This window comes from Cynoglossus semilaevis, chromosome 3, assembly GCF_000523025.1.
Source record: "Cynoglossus semilaevis isolate Cse_v1.0 chromosome 3, Cse_v1.0, whole genome shotgun sequence".
In the NCBI taxonomy this organism is placed as follows: Eukaryota; Metazoa; Chordata; class Actinopteri; order Pleuronectiformes; family Cynoglossidae; genus Cynoglossus; species Cynoglossus semilaevis.
In genome coordinates, this window is record NC_024309.1 from 2,731,347 (window position 1) to 2,753,223 (window position 21,877).

At 40.4% G+C, this 21,877-nt stretch overlaps 1 protein-coding gene across 3 annotated transcripts in view; it reads right to left on the bottom strand.

Annotated features, from left to right (window-relative positions):
- Positions 1-21,877, bottom strand: part of LOC103376915 (trichohyalin-like) — a 104,019-nt gene that overhangs the window by 34,901 nt on the left and 47,241 nt on the right. For all 3 annotated transcript variants that reach the window (XR_003049374.1, XM_025054473.1, XM_025054472.1), the window contains 2 exons: positions 4,506-4,673; positions 2,788-2,967 (listed from right to left, as the gene is read on the bottom strand). Coding sequence is in view for 2 of the 3 variants with exons in the window: in XM_025054473.1 (XP_024910241.1) it covers positions 2,788-2,967; positions 4,506-4,673 (348 nt within the window). In the remaining variant the exon portion in view is untranslated. The remainder of the gene's footprint in view (positions 1-2,787; positions 2,968-4,505; positions 4,674-21,877) is intronic.

The following is a 21,877-nucleotide window of genomic DNA, read 5'->3' on the forward strand; positions in this document are numbered from 1 at the left end:
TACTCGGTTGTAAAGCGGGGCCACTGCTTCCTGAAGCCCAACCTTGAAACATTTCAACAAGATTCCACCAATATGGCCTTCCACTGTACTGCTCTTCCTCGGTCTTTTCTTTCTTCAATGCCTTCTCGGTTCAACTTGTCATTTTTTTTTAAATTAAATGTTTGAATTTGTTTTCAAAATATGCTTAATGTAGCGCCGTCAAATGTAAAATAGTATATATATATATATATATATATATCCTAGTTAGCTTGGAGGCAGACTGTTGTATTTATTGAGCCTATGTTTTTATGCATGTCTTTGTTACAAAATTTATTTGCACATCTAATGGTCTTCAACTGATTATAACACTCAAAAGCAGCTTCTAACCAGTAAAAAGTGCCATACTGCGGATTCATAATGATCAATTGTAATTACAATTGTTCATGAATAATCATGATTAATTGAGATAATTCATCAATCCCAAACATAACCAATGAATTTTTACTGTAACAAAAATACACATGGCATTGAATTGTGACTATGATAGAAACTATGATCAAAATTATCAAGAAAACTACGAAAAAGCAATGGTAACAGCAGTATTTACTTGGGTTGTCCTTTTTGCTTATATTGTCCAAACACTCAATTCGATATCAATCAGTACTGATATATGCAGTCACTTGTCCCCAAAACTGCGGTAAACATCTCAGGACCCCACAAGCAATTCCAGCATTTTTGGCTATACCCAGGCATTGCATTATCGGAGATAAAATCGATAACGACTTTTACAGACATTACATCAGTATGCTAATATTGGCATATATCCTACTTCTTGGTCCCTATAAAAATTTCATTGGGTTAAATTAGTTCCATTCAAACTTTTTAGTTTAAACTATCTCTCATGTGAAGGATCTTTATAACAAATCCCTTCGTAGTGGTTGCAGTGGTACTTTATCTCTTCATCTACAGCTTTTGCCAAGTTTCCAGCGATGTCACTGAACAATTTTTTTTTAATGTGAACGGAACAATTCATTCTCCCAGAATTCCAGCATTTTTGGCTATACCCAGGCATTGCATTATCGGAGATAAAATCGATAACGACTTTTACAGACATTACATCAGTATGCTAATATTGGCATATATCCTACTTCTTGGTCCCTATAAAAATTTCATTGGGTTAAATTAGTTCCATTCAAACTTTTTAGTTTAAACTATCTCTCATGTGAAGGATCTTTATAACAAATCCCTTCGTAGTGGTTGCAGTGGTACTTTATCTCTTCATCTACAGCTTTTGCCAAGTTTCCAGCGATGTCACTGAACAATTTTTTTTTAATGTGAACGGAACAATTCATTCTCCCAGAAAGGCAAAACTGACTTCCTATCCTCCTGATGTACGTACGCCAAAGTGAGGAGGGGAGGAAGACTGGAGCTGAAAGTGAACATTTCAGATGATGTTGACAGTTATTTGTTCAGCTGTGCTAATGTTAGGACATTGAGAGCAGCTCAGGAAACAACTCCATACAAAGTTCTTTCACTTTCACTGTGTCTTTTCTTTCTCTTTCTTTCTCTTTTCCAATCACCTATCACTATATCGCAATGGCATTACGTGTGGAGACGAGCGTGGTGTGCATGTGAGAAAGTTCTGCAAAAGATGTGGGTGAAAAAAAATGCAATTATGGTTAATAAAGCAGTCCTCTGTCCTTAATGACAGACAGACAGTCTGCTGAAATGTCTCATGCAACAAGTTGAGTTGAGGACGTGAAATTTCTATGCTGTTTTTACATCACAGTCGAGGTCCCTTGTTCCCACTTAATGTGAGAAGTACGCAAGGTCAAAAAAGCTCTTGGAACATTAATTAAAATACTTGATTCTACTGTTTATCAGACAACTTGTTGATGTTCAACTCATGAGGTATTTTAATTGCACACTATAGAAAGACGCCGGCCTTTTGTCACCAAGCGGCGGTGTTGGCCAACGAGGGCCTGACCCCAACCCCAACCTTACTCTAAAATGGTTGGTGAAGAGGACTCACCGATGAAAAGAACTTAACTTGACCTTCTGCTTTTTTTTACTTTTAAAACTCAAGCCCTTGGAAATAGTCAATGGCTTAGTGACAAGTATGAGAGCAAGTGTGGTCGAAGGTTATGTTCAAAACAGAGTGCATTAATATGAGAATTTGATATATAATTTATAAAAGGTCAGCGCGTTGAAAAGAAGGGGCTTGACGTTAATGTAGAGAACAAACAAAGTCATATTTGCACAGCTGTCAAACCAGTGCTGAAGAAAATTTTCATTTTACCTTAATATAATAAATGACTTCACCGTCTTCTTTTTCAGAGGTGTTTTAATAAATATCAGAACATCCCATTACCCATTATCTAAAACCTTATTATCAGCACTATTGTAGACATAGACAATGCCTGGAAGAGAGAATATTACATTTGAAAATTGAATATTTAAATGAATCTGCCACCTGTGCGACCCCCGTCTTATCAGAATCATTGTGGACAAAGACAATGCATTATTTTAAGTGAATACTGCATTTCATCCCCATTCTGCAGAACCTCGGCCGCTTTTTATTCCCCACACTGACATTGTCTGTTTTGTGTTGACAATGTTCTCTGACCTTGTTAGCAAATGAAAACGCTGATAAGGCGTCGTCAACAATACAGTACGTCACCGACAACACCGGGAGTCAAACCTGCTGATCTCAGTGCGACTGTGACAAGGAGATGGCAAATTTAGACGAGCAATTTTTTTTTTGTTGTTTAATATTTGAATGTGGACCTTGAGTTGGAAACCAATTACCTTCTTCTCCATGGTGCGATGCACACGCGTGAGTTCCTGCTGCAGACGTTCGACCTCTTTGTTGCTGTGATTCAGCTGCTCCTGGATCTGTTGTCTCTGTTGTCTCTCCGTCTGCAGGCTGCTCTCAGTCTGATCCAGGGTCTCAGCGACGCTCTGCACCGTGCTCTCGCTTGTTTGTAACTGAAAGGTGTGCAGAAATATAATGGAGGGAAGAAATGAGAAACACGCACCATGCACCCGAGTGTTTATGGTTTAAAACCTTCTTTAAAGGCAGCGAGTGAGTGGGAACATCAGAGCGGACAGCTGTGGAGGAGAGGAGGAGGAAATAGAGAAAGAAAAAGGAAAGGGTTCCTGGAGGAGAAGGAGATCAAAGTGCAATTTAGGGATGTTTGCCTCCACTCTGTCTCCATAGCATTGAAAGGGAACATCATAAAGGCTTTGTGCCAGGTTGGGGAACCCTACAGTTAATTCTTTGACTCAGGACCAATAAAACTGCTGGACTGCTCATCATAAAGATGTAGGACTCTCACTTTAGAGCAGTGCTTCCTAAACCTTAGGGCAGGGCTCTTGGAGAGCCATGGCCCTTTCTTTATTTGGTTTTGAATCATACTAGGGGAAAAAACAACATGGTTCAAGAGGAAAATAGATCTTGATGTTTGACTCGACTGCTGCATCAATGACACCAGCGAACTGATGCACAGTACAAACAGAAACGCTCATTTTCAAACACACATAACTCACACTTCATCTGCCCGAAAACAGCAATTATTATCCCTAAAACGTTTGACATCAAATAAGCACCTGTGAACTTAATGCATAGATGCAGCAACTGTTCTCAGTCAAGTCAAGTCAAGTAAGAAATTATTTTTTTATGTTGAATGTGTTTCATTTAGGGGGCAGACAAGCAGCCGCACTCATAGCAGAGGAATGACTCGCTTTGGTCAAGGACACAGTAAATGGGTTAATTTAAGCCTGAGAGAAAGAGACTATGGACTATGAGAGAAACCTAAAGGCCATTGAACAAACCACAGCCCAGCACCACTCCATGATACCTAGAGGGAGGTGAAGAGGAGGAAATGAAGGAGGGAGAGGGAGAAATACAGTAAGATAGAGGTAGAGAGGGGGAAAAATGAGACAGAGCAAATATTAAAGAAGAGAGAGAAAGGACTATGAGAGAAACCTAAAGGCCATTCCATTCATCATGTATGACTCTTTAATGTTCCCATTCATTACCATTGGTCCTCGTCGGGGTGACGGCATGGCCGGACAGGATGGATGAGAGGGAAACAGGAGGACAGGAGGACAGGAGGAAAAACAGGAAGAAAAAAAAAAAGATCTGGAGAAAATAATCTGAGAGAAAAAAAGGAGAAGGAATGAAACAAAATCAAATCCAGCCCCTCCTCCTCCTCCTCCCCTACCTTCCTTTCTTTGTTAAGTGCAATTCATATGAAGAGGGATTTTTTTTTTCTTTTTTACAATGAGCCAACCCTCTGTGGAGCTAAGATGGAGGCGATGAGTTATTAAATATGGAGAGAGGGAAGGCAGAGGAGGAGGAGAAGAAGAGGTGGATCATTAACTGTGAAGGAAGTAAAAAGCTAGGATAATTCCCTGATGTACCTGACTGAATTTGATAGAGAAGGTTGCCCGATTCTGTTCCTTATTTAAGTAGAGCCCCCCCCTTGTGAGAGTGTGTGTGTGTGTGTGTGTGTGTTACCTACTTTGCTCTGCAGGGAGGTCAGCATCTCTTTGAGCTGTGCGTTGGCCTGGACCAGCTGTTGTGCACGTTTCTCTTTTATAACCAAACTTCTCTGCAGTGTTTCTTGTGTGGCTCGCAAACTGATCACATCCTGGTTCAACTGCATCACATCTACATGTCTTTGTTTCATCTGCAACACAAATCAATCACACAGTAGTTTGTATTCTATTGTATGCAGGAGTTACATATAATAACTACACATATGTATAAAACATACCCACATATAAATATAGGTATTTATATAAAAACACACACACACAAAAGCCTTGATCTCTGGGGTTCGAGCCCCGGAGGAACCACATACTTAATGGCGCTCCTGTGTGGCAGCTGCCGGTATCGGCTGCAAAGACTCACACTGTGAATTTCCCCTTTGTGGGACAAATAAGGGAGTTATATAGAAAAATTATATATAGTATATATATATATATAAATGAATTGCCCACCCCTGAGCTACAGCCTTGATGAGTTTGCTTGGCTCTAGTCAGTTTTACTCATCAGACGACTGTTTGATCCTCAGTCATCGTCTTTCAGTCATCGTCCAAAAATCAGTTTGTTCGTGTGTCCGACTTTTCTTTTCTTTTCAGAACAAAGTGCAGTGCGTACCTAGCTCCCAGCTCTGTTGTTATAAACATGAGCAGAAGCCAATATTCACCACCCAGAAAGGTGATGGGTTTTATTTTAAGGCCTATGATATTTTCAGAACATCTGAACGACACCAGCAAATCATATATTCCTAAGGCCAGGAGTCTGCCGTGCTTTATGTTTGACAAAGCAAATTGCTTGGCATCTGAGCTACCGAGAAAATGGACAACCTTTTCTTTGCAAAAGGCGTCTGTGTTATGCTGTCTGTTCTGGCTCAGAGTCAGCAGAGGCAATCTCCACCATAAATGTTAAGTCAGGAGCAGGCATTTTTACAGCAGGGTCGAGGTGGTGGAGCAGTTACAGCTGGCAGTGGGAGGCAATTAAAAAAAAAAAACCCTGATCCTGTTTATTTTCTAGGTGCAGTAGTAGTTTCTAACATTTTGTTTGTGGTCAATTCGGCTGTAGTATCAAATCATTAGCCTCAGGATTTACACAGAAACGATAACCACCCTTATACCCAGCAGAAATCAATTAAACAATAATGGTCAGTTACCAAACATAAAATCCTGCTTAAAAATCAATTAAGAATGTTTTATTTTTCTGAAGAGACAAAAAGCCCCTCACACCAACACTGTTTTGAGTGGGTGGGCTTGCAGTTTGAAACCCCCTTGCCAAATCATACACTCTCTATTTATTAGTCTTTCTTACAATGAGCCCCACGTTAGATACGTGAGTAGCCTCCGTGGTCAATCAACACACCCACGACACACACTGATGTTTACACGGGGAGTGGGTGTACACACACTTTTCTGCACACACACTTGTCAGACTGCATGATTTGAGAGACGAGAAAATATACAGTGATACAAATATACAGTGGAAATAAAGTGCAGACATCTCTCAGGCTCCATAACAGCAGACTTGTCATTCTGAACTTGTGTCTTAGTTACACAGCAGGTCTGAGCTCTGACACCGACCGGCTCTGCCTCATACTAAATAAACTGTATATCCAGAGCGGAATTGTAACAGTGAGCCACAGATGGCATTTCACGCTGTTAAGTCATCTGCGGGACGGCTAATGGATGGTAACGATCGCAAGCAAGCGGGGAGCCACTCGTGTTGCAGAAATTAAATTAAAATTATTCTTTTATCAGGTTATTCTTCTGAAATGAGTGTGACTGCAGGGAAATTAAATATGTCTCATAACACAAAAAAAAAAAAAACACTCAGACAGTAACGGGTGAAATTCAGTGTTTCAGCTAAGTGCATTGTTGAGGTACAGCTCAATATATTGAATTAAGAGACAGGTTTTTATGTGAGCTGTGCTGCTGATCTGTGTGAGGTTTGTGTTAAGAGCAGGGGGCAATAATGTTTAGGTCTTATATTTAAATAAGCTTCAGCTATTTATGATCTAATGGCTGACTCAGCAGGGTTCCTGCCATTCTTAGATTATATTTTAAAATAGGATGTAACTAGAATTGTCAGCATTAAAACCACATATTTATCCTGAAACACACGTCGTTGAATTTTCAATTCAAAACTTTTAGACTCATTAATTGCTGTTTTTAATTTCCACTAACTAGTAGAGTCAGAGTTCAGTCATTACCCCCTACTTCCTTATACAATGATTTTTAAAATTACCAATATCACCTGGACATAATTAATGCAATAAAGTGATTTTTTCACACATCTGCTGCCACCAGAGATGATTAAAGTGCCCATGTGGTCTGAGTGAAGTCTTAATTCTCCAGTAGGGCGTTAGCTGGAAGTCCAGAAATAAAGAATATCTGATATGTGATTTTTTTTTCTTCCAAACGAGTGTTTAAGCCGTGGACTGTCATATCAGTAAAGCTCCTATTGAGAGAGAAACCTCAATCTGATCAAGTCTCATTACTTTAGCAATCAAAGTTTCACCCCTGGGGTCTTCCTCAACTCCTGCCTCCTCCTCCCTCTCCTCCTACTCTTGCTCCATCCCTCATCTTCACCCATTTCTCCTCTCCTAACCAGCATCATTTTTTCATCGAGGGAGAGAAGAGAAAGGCAGAGCGGCTTGCTCAAATCCTTGATTGGCCAAAGTCTATCCCCCTTTTTCAGGATTATGAACAGAAGTGGAACATTTGAGGACAAAGGAAGGAGGGGACACGAGGAGAAGGGAGACTGGGTGTGAAGGAGAGATGTGAGTTGCAGAGTTATGGGCACAAGGGGAGAGAGAGAAAGAGAGCGAGGATGGCTAATATAATTGAATTAAAAAGATGGAGCAGGGCCATTTCTACGCAGGTGGGAGAGTGGAGAGTGAGAAAGAGCAGGCGAGATATTAACTTCTAATAAAAGAGAGATTAGAAAGTGGCTTGGAGGACTGCTCTGTCTTTACCTATGGGAGCCACAGCCCCCACATAACCTTTTCACTGCAATATGCACACTGATATAGGCAACCATAATCTGAGCCTGCCCCACAAAGTCAGAAATATACATATAGACCAGCACCTATACATGGACCTGTCACTGTCTCTGCAGGTTTGAAGACTCAAAAAGATGACTCTATACTGTACCATATACTCAGAGAATATGCAATAATACGTGACATTTGAATAGAAGCTCACACACAGAGTCAAAGCACGCCGCGGCGGTGCATTATCGGCTCTCAGTCAGTGATCCAACAGACGGCAGCCATCAGATAATGAAGACACAGCTCTTGGGAAACTGCTGCTATACAGACAATTAATTAACTAATTGGTCTAACGAGCTCGTTAATGCCGAGCTTTTTTGGCAGCCAGTGTGAATACATTTACAAGGCTAATTCAATTAAACAGGTGCAGATTTCACAGCTGCTTTCCAACAGGCTGGCGCACGTGCACACACACACACACACACACAAATCCTACAGGTGTTACATACATGTTCAATCCATTTGACTCCAATGTCTTTCTCTGCGAAACCTTGGCATTCGATCAAAAGCATAATTATATGCAGATTCGGTGGTGTGTACTTGAGTGTGCGAGCGGCATTTGTTTCTATCTGACAGTGCTCGTGTCTCAATAGGCCTGGCTGCCTTTGAAACACAAGTACAGCTCAATAAGGCTGAGAAGCACAGCAACTCAAAGGGTGTAAAACACTAACACTAAGTGGCTGGAAGTACTGTGATGGTGTGGTAACAGTAACCTGCTGATTCAGCATTAGCAAGAGACAGTGGAACGTCAAACCATTTTAATAATTGTATATCTCTATATCCTGGAGTTCCGATTCCACCTTGTCCCCAAATCCCACGTTAGGGTGTGACATCACAGTGCCTGGTACTTTATGTGACTATTTATTTTTCCTTTTTAAAACATATGTTCTTATGTTCTATTCCAAAATAATATGCAAACATCTTTTTTATACAAAGTCAATAGACAAATCAAAGTGAACTAATTTTAGGTAGTATTGCCTTAGAGATGGTCACAAGCAACTTTAGCTAATTTTAGCTTTTATGCTAGCAGTAATTCTTGGGCAATGAAAGGTTAGCTCCTTTGCTAACTGTCAGTTTGTTTTTATTAGAATTAACATTTAGCTCTCTTAACTCTTTGCTATATTTAAGACATGTTTAGAGAGAATGGCTTTGGTGTTTTTTCCATTCCGCATCATAAAAAGTCAAGTATCTAAGCTGGTTAACCCTTGCCTCTCTCCCACATTTTTTTTTTTAACAATGCACCTCCGTGACTTCTATTTGAATCTTTTGTCCTCTGCCCTAAAAAACACTATCAGTCCATTGGAAGAAAAATGATTGCAAATTGTTATTGCAAAGAATAACAGTTCCAAAGTAAAATTAAAGCATCTGTATTTAAAAATGTAATCAAAGCAAACAGACATCTCATCAAACCATTACACAACCTCATCCTGACAGATTACGTCTATATATGTAGGGACAGTGGACGTTTGGATTATACTTCTTCTGACAAAGGACTGATTTTGGAGATGCCCATAATTCTGGTCGCAGCCACAATAATGGCTTCTCGTATAAGCTGACTAAAATGCTGAGGTTGGCTCTTAGCTCAACTCCCATGGAGCGGATACCACTGATTAATTTCCTCCATCCTCACTGCCTCCACCTCCCTCTCATCCGTCGGACCTCCTTCTTTCCCTTCCCCCAACACATTCAAATACTCACTCAGTATTATATATCTGTTCCCTTTGTCAATCATATAGAATGCACTGTTCACTGTTCTACAAGTGTCAAGTCATACCATACTATAACACCCTGGTAGGGATGGTTGATGGGAACTCATTTGGTCATTATCATCAACTACTGCTAAGTCATTATGAACCACTGAATATGATGTCTGTTTAGCAAATCAATAATAAATGTTAAAACATAAAATGTAGTCTGTGACACTGCTTATGACTGACAGTGAGATTGTCCAATAGGAGTCCAGCAATGGTGAGCATCCAATTTACACATTGCTGAAGATTGTGACGGTAACAAATTTACATAGTTGGTCAATCAAGTGCACTTAGAATTAAACTTAGAATTAAACTTAGATTCTCACTTATGTTCAATTCTAAGTGAGAATCCGCCTTACGTTAAGGTTTTAAGGACACACCATGTCTTTTCACATCTTTTCCAAGAGCTTCGTTCTGTTCTCTGTTTCGAGAACGAAGGAAAAACAGTTGTGTTTACCATGTATTTAAGGTCAATGTTCTGATGTTAAAGCTAAATAAACTGTGGAATCTTCTATTCAATTCACCTTCTTATTGATAAATGGACATTTTTCTAACGTGTCTCCACTAATAATGAACTTGTTTACATTTTCCCGCTGGTTCTTGACAAGTGATATAAATATCACCGCTGCAGTCGGTGCACAGTCTGACTGGGTAATTACATATGCACAGACAAAGCGGTCTTTTCTTCTCGGTAAACCTCACAGCTACAAGTGATGTCACGTGCCAGTTACTCCAAGTACAATCAGGCTGTAATTAATATTACGAGGGCTACAAAGTCAACCATCTGTGTGGTCATATAACTTCACTGGTGAAAAAAAAGAGACTGAAATATAATTCCAAACACATACTGTGGGTCCGTTACTCTCATTACAAACCTCACTAGGGATGCACTAGTCTGATTGGATAATTGTTTCAATTTTGATAAAAAAGCTAACTATCAGTTACACATTATCAAAGTAGTATTATTTCTGATGATTGTGTTTCTGATCAGGTCAATTTTGTTCTAGATTTACATTTCCTGTTTGCATTGAATGTTTGCATTAAGTTCAAATCACGTTCAATCCAGTTAGTTAAGCTATTGGTTTTAATGGAGTTTCAGCTGCTATTATTGACACTGGATTTTAGTTCCTGTTTGCACTCTTTGTTTACAAAGACATTTTCCGTTTATTCTCAGCGTCGTCCCAAGTTCCACCTGGTGCATCTTTACTTTAATGATTTATCATCTTATTTTAACAATTTATAATTTTGTATGTTTCTTTTCATGAGTACATTTTATTTCACAAAGTTGAAGTCAAACCGGATGTCATCAGACTTTCAGAAGGCGAGGTATCAAATGAATTAGTTCAACAATAGTATCGGATCAGTGTTGAGTGTCCATGATGTCATCACTCAATGTCCTGGATATTCATATACATTCATTTACAATATCATTCCCTTCACCTATTGAGAGGCCCACTCTCCAATATCACCTCCCTCCTCCTTCATCTAAGTCTTCTCTAGATCACATGCCATCTGTCCTTTACCTTTAGACACCTGTTTAAATGTATTTATGAAAAACACGAGTATGTAGAAACAATTACAGACACACAGACATACTCATTTATGTTTGTGTCAGTGTGATCAAATGTTCATCTGTCCCGACATTTGCATGCGGTGTTAACACTTTCCTGTCCTGTGTGCGAGAGTTGTCCACGGTTCAGACAAAACAACAGCTGCCCCTCCCCACCTCCCTGGATTGTTGTGTCTTTCTGTGATCGTATTACTGCACATCACCTGCTTGCATAGCCTGCAACCTTGCCTAGGAAACTATGGCAAGTGGGAAGTGATTTGGAAAAATGAGGGCAATAAAAAAAATACAGGGATGAATGGAGAAATGTGATATAAGGTAATATGCTAACCCAATCAGCAGGCTGTGTTTGCCGACAGTATAATCAACATATCGGCCTAATGTCATTACAGCTATATGAGAAATAATATTGCGTGAAATGATATTGCGCGGCGGCACGTGCATGTGTGCCTGGGTGGCGCTCACATGTGCAAGTTCATGTGTAGAAATGTATGTATCCCGACCATCTCTCCAGCAGATAGGATAGGCCAGGGAGTCATAATACTGTGTGGAAATTTAAAAACTATACACAGGACACATTGGATAAATGTCTTTTTTCCCTGTGCGAAGGTTTCATTTCATCATAATGTTACAAAAAACAAATTATACAGGAATAAAAAAAAATCCTATAAGACTTTTATTGTTGGGGTGATTAATGAATTGATTGCGTGGTGGTTGATATTGATTTGACAGAGTAAGGTGTTATTTTACTCCACTGGCAATTGTCATTTGTTTTAGGATAAGAGCTGGAACGAGGTTTACTCGAAAAGGGTTTATAGGCGTTGGGTTATTGGTGTCATTATTTAAAATGTAATATTTTTTTTTTCACTTAGCCAGACGCGCACACACGCGTGCAGATAACTGCATATTCACGGACACACACAAATGGCCCAATGACTCTGACACAGGAGGATATTAGTTAGTGTGTGGCTCCCATATCCTGGATGCATGAGACCATTGATGGCCTCTGTTGATGGACAATGGCGTGAAGCCATCACTCAAGTTATGGAGCTTTAATTGGAGACAGCATAAAACGATAAACCAAGAAACATGCATGGCTGAACAGCCCAATGTAAACCATTAATCATAGCGTGGGCAAAGACAAGAGGCTGCTACACGCACACTCGCACGCACACACACACGCGCGCGTGCAGACATAAGTGGGTGCACATAGCTGCAGTAGCAAGCACGCGCTGCCCTTGCATTCGGGTGCATAGTTTCACCAACGCATACACATGTGAACACACACAGACGGAAAATGGTGGAGACAAGCGTCCCAGTCACATATTCTCATGATAGATGACCCATTTAACTTTGATCTCTGAGAGAAATGAGCTCGCCACTGATACAGGGTTATGACACACACAAACACACACATGCGTATGTTTAATCCCTTATTCCTTAATGCACTCTGATGCTACATATGGACTATATACATGAAGTCAGGGAGCACATTTACTTTAAGTGGGTGCACATAGCTGCAGTAGCAAGCACGCGCTGCCCTTGCATTCGGGTGCATAGTTTCACCAACGCATACACATGTGAACACACACAGACGGAAAATGGTGGAGACAAGCGTCCCAGTCACATATTCTCATGATAGATGACCCATTTAACTTTGATCTCTGAGAGAAATGAGCTCGCCACTGATACAGGGTTATGACACACACAAACACACACATGCGTATGTTTAATCCCTTATTCCTTAATGCACTCTGATGCTACATATGGACTATATACATGAAGTCAGGGAGCACATTTACATTATTTATTGTATGTTAATAAAAGCTTACATTATTTTGAAAACACACATATTCATGACATCCCTACTACCCTTGCTTTTACACACACACAAACGCGCACATATGGCACGTGGGGCCACATATTTGCATGAGAAGGGCTTTAATATGGCAATGATTTGTGATGTTAGCAATCAGAAGTGAAGTACTTCATCAGTAGCCGTGTCCACCACACACATCCTTACTGGTCATAAATACAAATCCACATACGTACACACGCACCTGCTTGTAAAATCCGCGCAATCTCAGAAAGGGGAGCATAAATCAGAAGCACAAAAACTTGGCAGGAAGGCAAAGCCATTATTAATACAAATGTGCACAAATGTGCTCACACGCCCTGCAAAAATGTGTGGAGTAAAAGAAAATAAACAACTTAAGACACGTGTTAGGAAAGTTGTGGTGCCCACATTTAATCTGTCTGGCAAAGACGTCACATTATGGCTAATATGAAGCTATTTTTAAATGCTGTCATGTCAAATGTCAAAACATGTCTGAACAATTTTATTACTGATTAATTTGGTCAGACTTGACTTTCAGGGAGTTCAGGTGAAAAGGGCATAAACGGAACGTGTGTTCATGTAAAAGGCCAGAAGTAAACATGGTGAATAAAAATATTTAATTGACAACAATCGCAAAGGAAGGAACACAGCACCGTAATACACAGGGTAAGTGGGCAATAGTGAAATTAATGTGAATGGGAGAAGGACATAAAGAAGGGCTTGGTGTTCATCGGAACCAAAAAAAAAAACATTCTAAATAAAAGGGGACAAAGACAGGTAAAAGAAGACAACAAGATAGACAAGATGACACATAGCTTTGCCTCTGGATAGACACCAGACCGCTGGAGGAAACCAACACCGTATGGCCCTAAATACAAACATCAATTTTTCAATTTTTCTCTGCCTAAATTTTCAGCATGTAAAAAAAGCCATAGATGAAAAAGAAAAACAGAACCAGGCAATGAAATGAAATGTGTTTTTACAGAGAGATGAGCTGGTGTGGAGGAGCTGCAGTAGGAAAGGGCCATAAAATAATTTGAAGAATATATATATATAAAGAGAGAAAGTATGTGTTGTTGCTACGGTGAGAGAGTGATACTGTAGGTCATCCTGCCTTGGAGAAGCGAGTACAGGAGCTGAGAAGACTCAAGGTCTCGGTGTCATCGGGTTAGACAACACAGTCGACAAACATGCAACCAGAACATGAGAAAACAAACATCAAAAGCATTTCTGTTTAATGATTTTTTCCATACATGGGCACCGCTAAACTATGGAGCACATATAAGAGGTGGCCCTGGCCTGACCTGAAGGAGAGTGCTTGAATAAGTTCATAATTAACTGTGAAGGAAAGGAATGGACTTGAAACATCAGTAAACATTTCTGAGGAAACTGTAGGGTCGCAGTTGTTAGTCTCAGGTCTTCTGGAATAGAAAACGACAATTTTGTAAATTATTATCACGTTGTGCAGAGAGGAGAAGATAAAGAAGCAGTAGACCAGGCCTTTAACGGAGACGCTGAGGTCGACTACATCCAAGACCACGCTGGATGCTACAGCCTTCAGACACCATGATGTCCGCTCGTGTGTTACATCTCTTATGGTGGTCTATCATAATACTAGCTCATGACAACACAACATGTTCTTGTTACAGAGGACTCTTAAAGAACGTAAGCTAAGCCAAAACCAGAGTGTGATCCACTTTCATTGCCTCAGTTTGCAACCTCAGTTCACCAACAGAGATCCACATCCACTTCTTACACAAGCTCCATGCTCCAAAGAGACCAAAACCTTCAGTCCCATAATTCATTGTGTCAGGCATTAGCATTGTAATGCAGCGCCCTCCTTATTTTGGTCCCTGATTGTAAATTTTAACACCACACTACCAAATGCACCCAATAATTGCCTCTGTTCAGTGACATATGAAACTGTGTTGATGTATAGACAGATGGATGGTGCATTAGAAGGACCAAAAAAAAAAAAAAATACAAATAAACACAAACACACATAAACACGCGTTCCATACAACGATTGCAGCCCCTCAGCGCTCCTCTGTCCTCACATGCTTGGTTTCCTCATCTAATTGCTGCCATTCGTCAGTATATGTGTGTGTGTGTGTGTGCGTTGTCTGTATGCCAAGCACTATGTGTTTTTGTGCTTTCTTTCGTGATTCTGTCACTGCGCATTTACAAACAAGTGTGGTGAAAATGTGGAGAAAATAACAAATAATCAAACAGACAGGTAAGGATGGGAAGAGTATAAAACAGAAGGACAAAGATGCAGACACACACACACACACACACACACTCAGAGAGCTGTCACAATGCCATAGGGCATACTAAACCTGTCAGCATTTAAACCTGCTGGCTTGTACTCTGGCTTGCCAAGTGGAATTAGTCTCACATAATATGCCAGCCTCTTTATTGAAAACAACAAAAACCTACTTCTATGTTATAACCATTACGCTGTCAATCACCGCACATTTCACAATCCCTGCATTTGTTGGTTTCTCTGAAGTGTTTCAGCTCCTGTGTGTGATCGAGTGCAGGGAAGAAAAAGAAATGAGTCGAGATCCGGGTCAAAAATCAGAGAGGTATGTGACCACGTAAATACAAACACATCTCTGATCCCTGCCACCAAGAATTTAAAATGATGTTTCTATGTGGAGCTAATCAAAAGGACATGCTGATAAAACAAGCTAATTGCAACTTCACTTATATGAGATATTGACATTTGAACATGTAAACAAATGAGGCTGATTGCACAATGCTGGGCTCTCAATATGCTGGGGCTGTGTTGATGAGCACAGCTTTTTACTGTATCTTCCGTCTGGCTGCTGTGAGATGCAAAATTACATTTACATGACGGTGTGCCTGCGTGTATTTAATAACGGCATCCACATTATTGCATTTTTTTTCATTCACATGTGCTTTTGTGTGTCTGCATGTGTGTGTGTGTGCGTTCAACATGATAATTTGTCAGTTTATGTTGTGTGGGGGCTAAACAGATAAACAGATAAGCAATCCGCGGCTCAATCCTTCATCCTGCTCTGATTATAAATCAGCTGGAGCTCTCACAAGCAATCAGCAGGAGCAATCTGCAGCCTGCACAGACACCCTATCAATCAGAGGGGACCATCACACTGTCACACACAAACGCACATAATCTCAATGAACACACACACACGGACATATATGCACGACCTGGCGCCCACACTCGTGCACACGCACAGACAAAAAGCCAAGTATGCTCCGATTGTAATTCTGCATCTCCAGCCTGCAGCTCTTTTTTTTCCTCCTTTCAAAACTTCTCTCCCTTCTTTTTTGGTTTTTTTGTCTTATTGAAACAGGATCACAGAGAAGCAGCAGCAGTTTCATCCCGCTCGCTGCCTGCCGGCCACGGAACAATACGAGCAGAGACACATCACTCCTAATTACAGTCTGATATTAATAACAGGGAAAATATTAATCTTGGAGGTAAACACTAAGCCGCTTAAAGGAAAATTGCAAATAAATCAGATTATCTTATAGGAATATCCTCTGAATAGGCCGAGGGGGTAATGAGAAACCTGGGTCCAACCTCTCTCCATCTCTCTTCCCCCCGCCTTCCTCTTTTCATCTTTTTCTCTTTTCCTCTCTTTTACTTCCCCCTCCCCCGTCTCCCGCCCAGTGAAAGGTGCGTCTCGGAGCGTGGGTCTGGGTGTGTCGTATGTTCCTGATCAAATATGTTTGTTTATAAAACTGCAGTGGAACCACCCCTCCCCCCCCCCCTTCACAGTGGCTCTCCACCAACACCAAAATTAACTCCCTCCCTCCTCCTTCCTCTCTCCCAACCCCGCTCCCCATCTCTCTCCCCGTTTCTCGCTGTATTCATTTTTCACCTGCAATTTTATTTTTTCATCAGTCGGGGGTGGAGGGTGCCGCCGAGCAGATTCAATTAGGCTCCTGTGATTGGGCCGCTGGCATTCACCAGGGTCATGGAAAGGTTAAAGAATTCAGTGGCACAAACATGATTATGGCTCTGTAGCTTTTGATCAGAAGTAAGGTTTGTCACAGCAAAGTAGACTCCCATGTTTCTTGCGCCAGTGCCAGCGGTGTGGTCCGAGTGTGACGTGAACTGTTTCACATGTTGGTTTAGTTGATTTTTCAATTGAATGTCAATTACATGCTGAGCAGATGCTTGAGAAGATACACAGAGTCATGCACAAACAAATGACTGTGTGTGTACAGAGGAGGCTACAGCGGTGCTACAGGGACGAGCATGAAAACCCACATATATATATATATATATATATATATATATATATATATACACGAACAGAGGCATTAATTATCTCCCTCTCTCCTTTTTGTGATCTCTCCTGCTGATGCACACACACAATCTCGCACACAGGCGCGCAGAGTAATAAAGCTCACCCTTGCAGTGAAATTAAAGCTAGTCAATGACACTGTGCTGAGCACACACTAAATCATTTTTATACCCAGATGAAGCGGCCGACATAACACCAGCTCTGCACATGTATCCAATATCACCTGGAGACTATGAACAAAAGGGGGGGAGAAGAGAGAAAGACAACTAATCAAATATCATATTGGATGTGTCGGATTCATGTCAGCAACAACAGATTAATACTAAATATAGAAAATATGGTGCAATCACAGTGTGAGGTTTTTCTTATATTCAAAATGACCAGGCAGAAAGTACATTATGGGATATCTGATTGATAAACCGACCGGGATGCTGTTGTTCGGCGAGCGTAATAGAACAATAACGTTGCTCCTGGGTTAGCAAAGATTGCATTATGATTTTAATGTGTTTTACAGGCCCGGGCCCTTCACTGGGAGGAAATTATGTCAATAAATAAGCTGCCTCACATTCTAAAGTAAAGAGAATCATTGGCGATGAAAAGAAACGTGCGGATATAGAGAGGCCCTCGGTTACTATCAAATATCCTGGACTGCACAGCTATGCATGCACACGCACACACGCCGCTGCATTTTCTAGTTGTTATGAAAAAACCTTTATTACTGATGTTTTACATTTCAGAAACTTCAATAGAAACATTTAAAGTACACACCAAGAAGCTGATGTGAGTAACATTTGCTGGTCAATACCTCAGAGCTACCCTGGTTTCTAATGTTTGTCAAACCCCATCCTGGAATATTTGTGCACATACATTTTTATATATATTTTCACTCACACTTGCCATTACCTGTTAAGTAGATTCATTCAGACAGTGCATGTCAATCATCATATTTTGGGAGTGACTGTCAGTCATCGCCTTCCCTCACATCACCACCAAGCCAAAGCCATCAGGGAGCTTTTTCCATCTGCCACTATCTGCCACTTCAGGTGTGGAACAGCGGGCCAGACACCAGCAGTCAATAGAGCTGTTCGCTACTCCAGTCTCCTGCTGTGACCTAATTGCCAGTGCAACACTCAAAAATATGTTCCCCACTTCCCAATTTCTGCAAACCTCAACGCCCCAACCCCCTTTCTCCAAGCAACCCCCCCCCCCCCATTTTATGCTCAAGATGGGTATTTACATGCCACACAGCGCAGAGAGCAAACAAGCTCATTTAAAAGTTCATATGCTAATGTGTGACATTTAATCCAAACTTTACATGGGGAAAAGGACACGCAACAATAGATTTTGATTCCTTTCTTGTCCGGGAATCTCATCGTTTTTCTCCTTCCATATTTATGAGTTGAGGAGGCGGGACACCTTGGAGCGGTGTAATGGGGAGGGACAGGGAGCTAACTATTTGAAAATTGTCATGATATTTGCACTGGTCCTTTGTTGGTGTTCACAAATTGCAAAATTATTCAATTTGTATGGCATTATATGACACTCAACTATTTGTCCATTTTACATGCACACAGTAGTTAAGAACTGTTACATTATCAACAGCTCTGTGAATGTCTGCAGGGCGCTCCGTTTGTAGCTGCGGATTGTTGGTTAGCACAGCTCTGAGATGTCTGCAGTGTAGCCTGTAGCTAATTATTGAAGTTAATACAATGATTTGGCCGAACCACAAAGTGAAACTGTGAGCAATAATCATGAAAATGTGTTTTGGAAGAAAGAGCCTCCACACTTGGCCAGAGATAATTTCCTTGAGATGCACCATCCTGTCAAATTTTAATTTTTCACGGTGGAAACAATGAAAAAAAAAAAAGACATTTTGCTCAGAAGTTACAGCTGATTTTAATCTGTGCTTGTGGTCAGGCAGAATACATAATATTCTCATAATTATCTTTATAATTGTCATTAATAATAATAATAATAATTTTCAAAAAGCTAATACTGCATTTGTAATTTCTATTTCAATTTAACTGTGAAACTGTTAAATATTGATGATTGATTTATTTTCAAGTAAGTGAAGTTTTATCAAACTTCTTTAAAAAAAATCTATTTGGTTTTTGGAAACTCCTTTTATGATAAAGAAAATGTTGAGAACCTGCAGGTTCTTCTTCCTACTCCTTTTTTTTAACTCTCTCGCTCTCTCCCCCCGTCTCACATGCACCCAGATCGACCAGGACAGGCCAGGGATGAGCACACCCCATCTGATCTGTGGCCCGTTCATTCATTAGACCCATGCTCTCTCCTATTGATTTCAGCTTAAGTAATGAGAAAGCTTATCCAAAAATCTTTAGCATTTGGGCTCCAACTTAAGAGAATCGATGGGGCCATTTCCCATTTTGAACGGCACATATGCGGGGGTTATATGTACAGTGGACGGGACAAATCCCGATGCTGATAAATCAATAGGCCTTTTTGTCGATGGACAGGCATGCCTGCACACACAAACATGCACACGGGGATGTACATGGCTGATAAATGGTATTTTTGAGGCAATTAAAGTGAGCTGTAAACATATGAAGGCCAATCAATTGGTCAGTGAGGTCTATTATCAAGGCTTTAACACTGATTTAGAAGGGGCTTTAAGGAGCGTGCGGCTTTAAGTGTGGCACAGTCACTTATGCAGATCAGCAACAACCTGAACAGATCAGTGCTGCCCTGTGCTAAGCTGCTCAGACGACAGGATAGAATAAATAACCGCACTGCAAAGCCTGAGAGTGACTCATTTACAGAGGAAGAAAGAAGTTGAGGCTTGTTGTTAAAATACACTGTTTAGAAGTGAGTGAAAACATTTGACATTTTATTTTCTTAAGCAGAACTGAAAAATATTTGCCATGGGTCTTAAAGTTCTATGCTACTTTCTAATGAGGATCTATTGTTATCTAACTGAGAATTACTTTTATTATTTTATAAACTTAGTCTTTAAAACAAGAACTGACATACTGGCTCACCAAGTTTTGCTACTGCATACTTTGGGTAAACGTTTAAATATGAGTATTTAAACCACTTCATTCAGCCATTTAATGCATTCTGTGAGTTGCCCAGTAGAGGGCCTTGCTCGCATTGAGCAAATAAAACAGAGAATAATTTGTTATTTTGCTGTTGGTAAGAAAGCTCAACACTATTCTGTGGTGGACAGATATCCATGTGTTTATAAAGCTACATACCTGAAGAATCAGAATCAAAAACACAGATGAACCTCAGGTTTGCTGCCTTTGCTCCATAGCGTTGCACGTTGGACATTGATGTCTCTTGTACTGCACAGGAGGAACGTGTTACTCACATTACTCGGCACCAAACAAGCACAAATTGGCCATCAGTGCTAAAATAACACGCCTCAACTGCCAGGACCTTTTTTCAAAAATCCCTAATCCCATATAAAATTAGTTTGACCATGAGTTTTGGAAAAATTGACAGGCCTAATATACAAAGGTCTGTTTGAGAGGAAATAAAATCCAAAAGACCAATGAAATAAAGCTTAGATTCCCTCACAAGTGTAATTTTTCTTTTTCCTTCTTTTTTTTCTTTGTGACGTGGCTTAGGTTTTTTAGCTCAGTTGTTCTGGTGCGCGTGCATGTTTGCAGCTGAGGCATGACATTTCAATTGTGCCTCCAATCAAATTGGCAGAAAGGCAGTAAGGACGGCTAGGGAGTGATGAGGAGCGTGGGGGAGGGAAGGAAGGTCCAAGGGTTGGCAACTAACTGTTACCATGGTGAACTACTTCTGTCAAAACTGCCAAGGTCACAACAGCTGACCGGCAGTGTTATGGGATTTCTGAATAGCACAGTGTATATAGGCCATCATTCCTTTCATTCATTTGTTCCTTCATTCTTTCATCCTTTTCCCTTGTTATAATTCCATTTCTTTCTTATTCCAGGTATCTTAATCTATGTCCTTTCTCAATATATACAGTATTTCTTCCTTATTTGAGCATCTATTTTTCCAGTTTTTTACTGACAATTCTTCCCCCTCTCCTTTCTTCACACCTTCCTTGTCTTCGTACCTTCCGTCACATAAACCATACAGTATAATCACTGCATCTCTACCTTCCCCTCTTCCTGTAATTTCCTTCAGTTACTTCTTCCTCACTCTTATTTTCTTCCTTATTTCTTGTTTTTTGACTACCTGTTTCCTCCTCCCTTCCTTCCATCCTCCCTTTCTTCACATAATTCCTATAACTATCACATTTCTTCCCTCCCACCGTACTTTCTTAGTTCCTTTCTCTTTTTTCTTACTGTTAATTTCTACCTTAATCAATTTATTTCTCTTTTTTCTGACTTTTCCATTCTCCCCTTTCTCCTTTCTTCACATAAAGCATACAGTCACCACATTTCTTCCTTTCCTACCTTTTTCTTTTCAATTTACTTCCTTTTTTATCTTTCTAACCTTCTTTTATCTCCTTTACTTTTTCCCTCCTTCATTCCTTGTTTCCCTCACTCACATAAGCCATACATCCCTCATTTAGCCTTTTTCTCTCTTTTCTCTCTTTCATATTTAAAAATGACTAATTGTGCCATCGTGGGACCTGTGGTGTTGCTGAACCCATTATGTAGGTCGATGCTGGCAGTGTGTCTCTTCACACAGCCTGTTTTGAGTCATTATAATTCAGTTTGCTAACACACTGCCATTGTGTAAGTGTTGGGTTAGGGGAGATGGTATGATAAAATATTGAGGACGACCAAGGCAGCTGCAGATGCTAGCTGTCATGTGTGAGCGAATGAATGTTATGACAAGCATGTTTAAACATTCATGTGGGGAGGAGAGTTTAGGAGGGCTTTTCATTAACACCAATATGT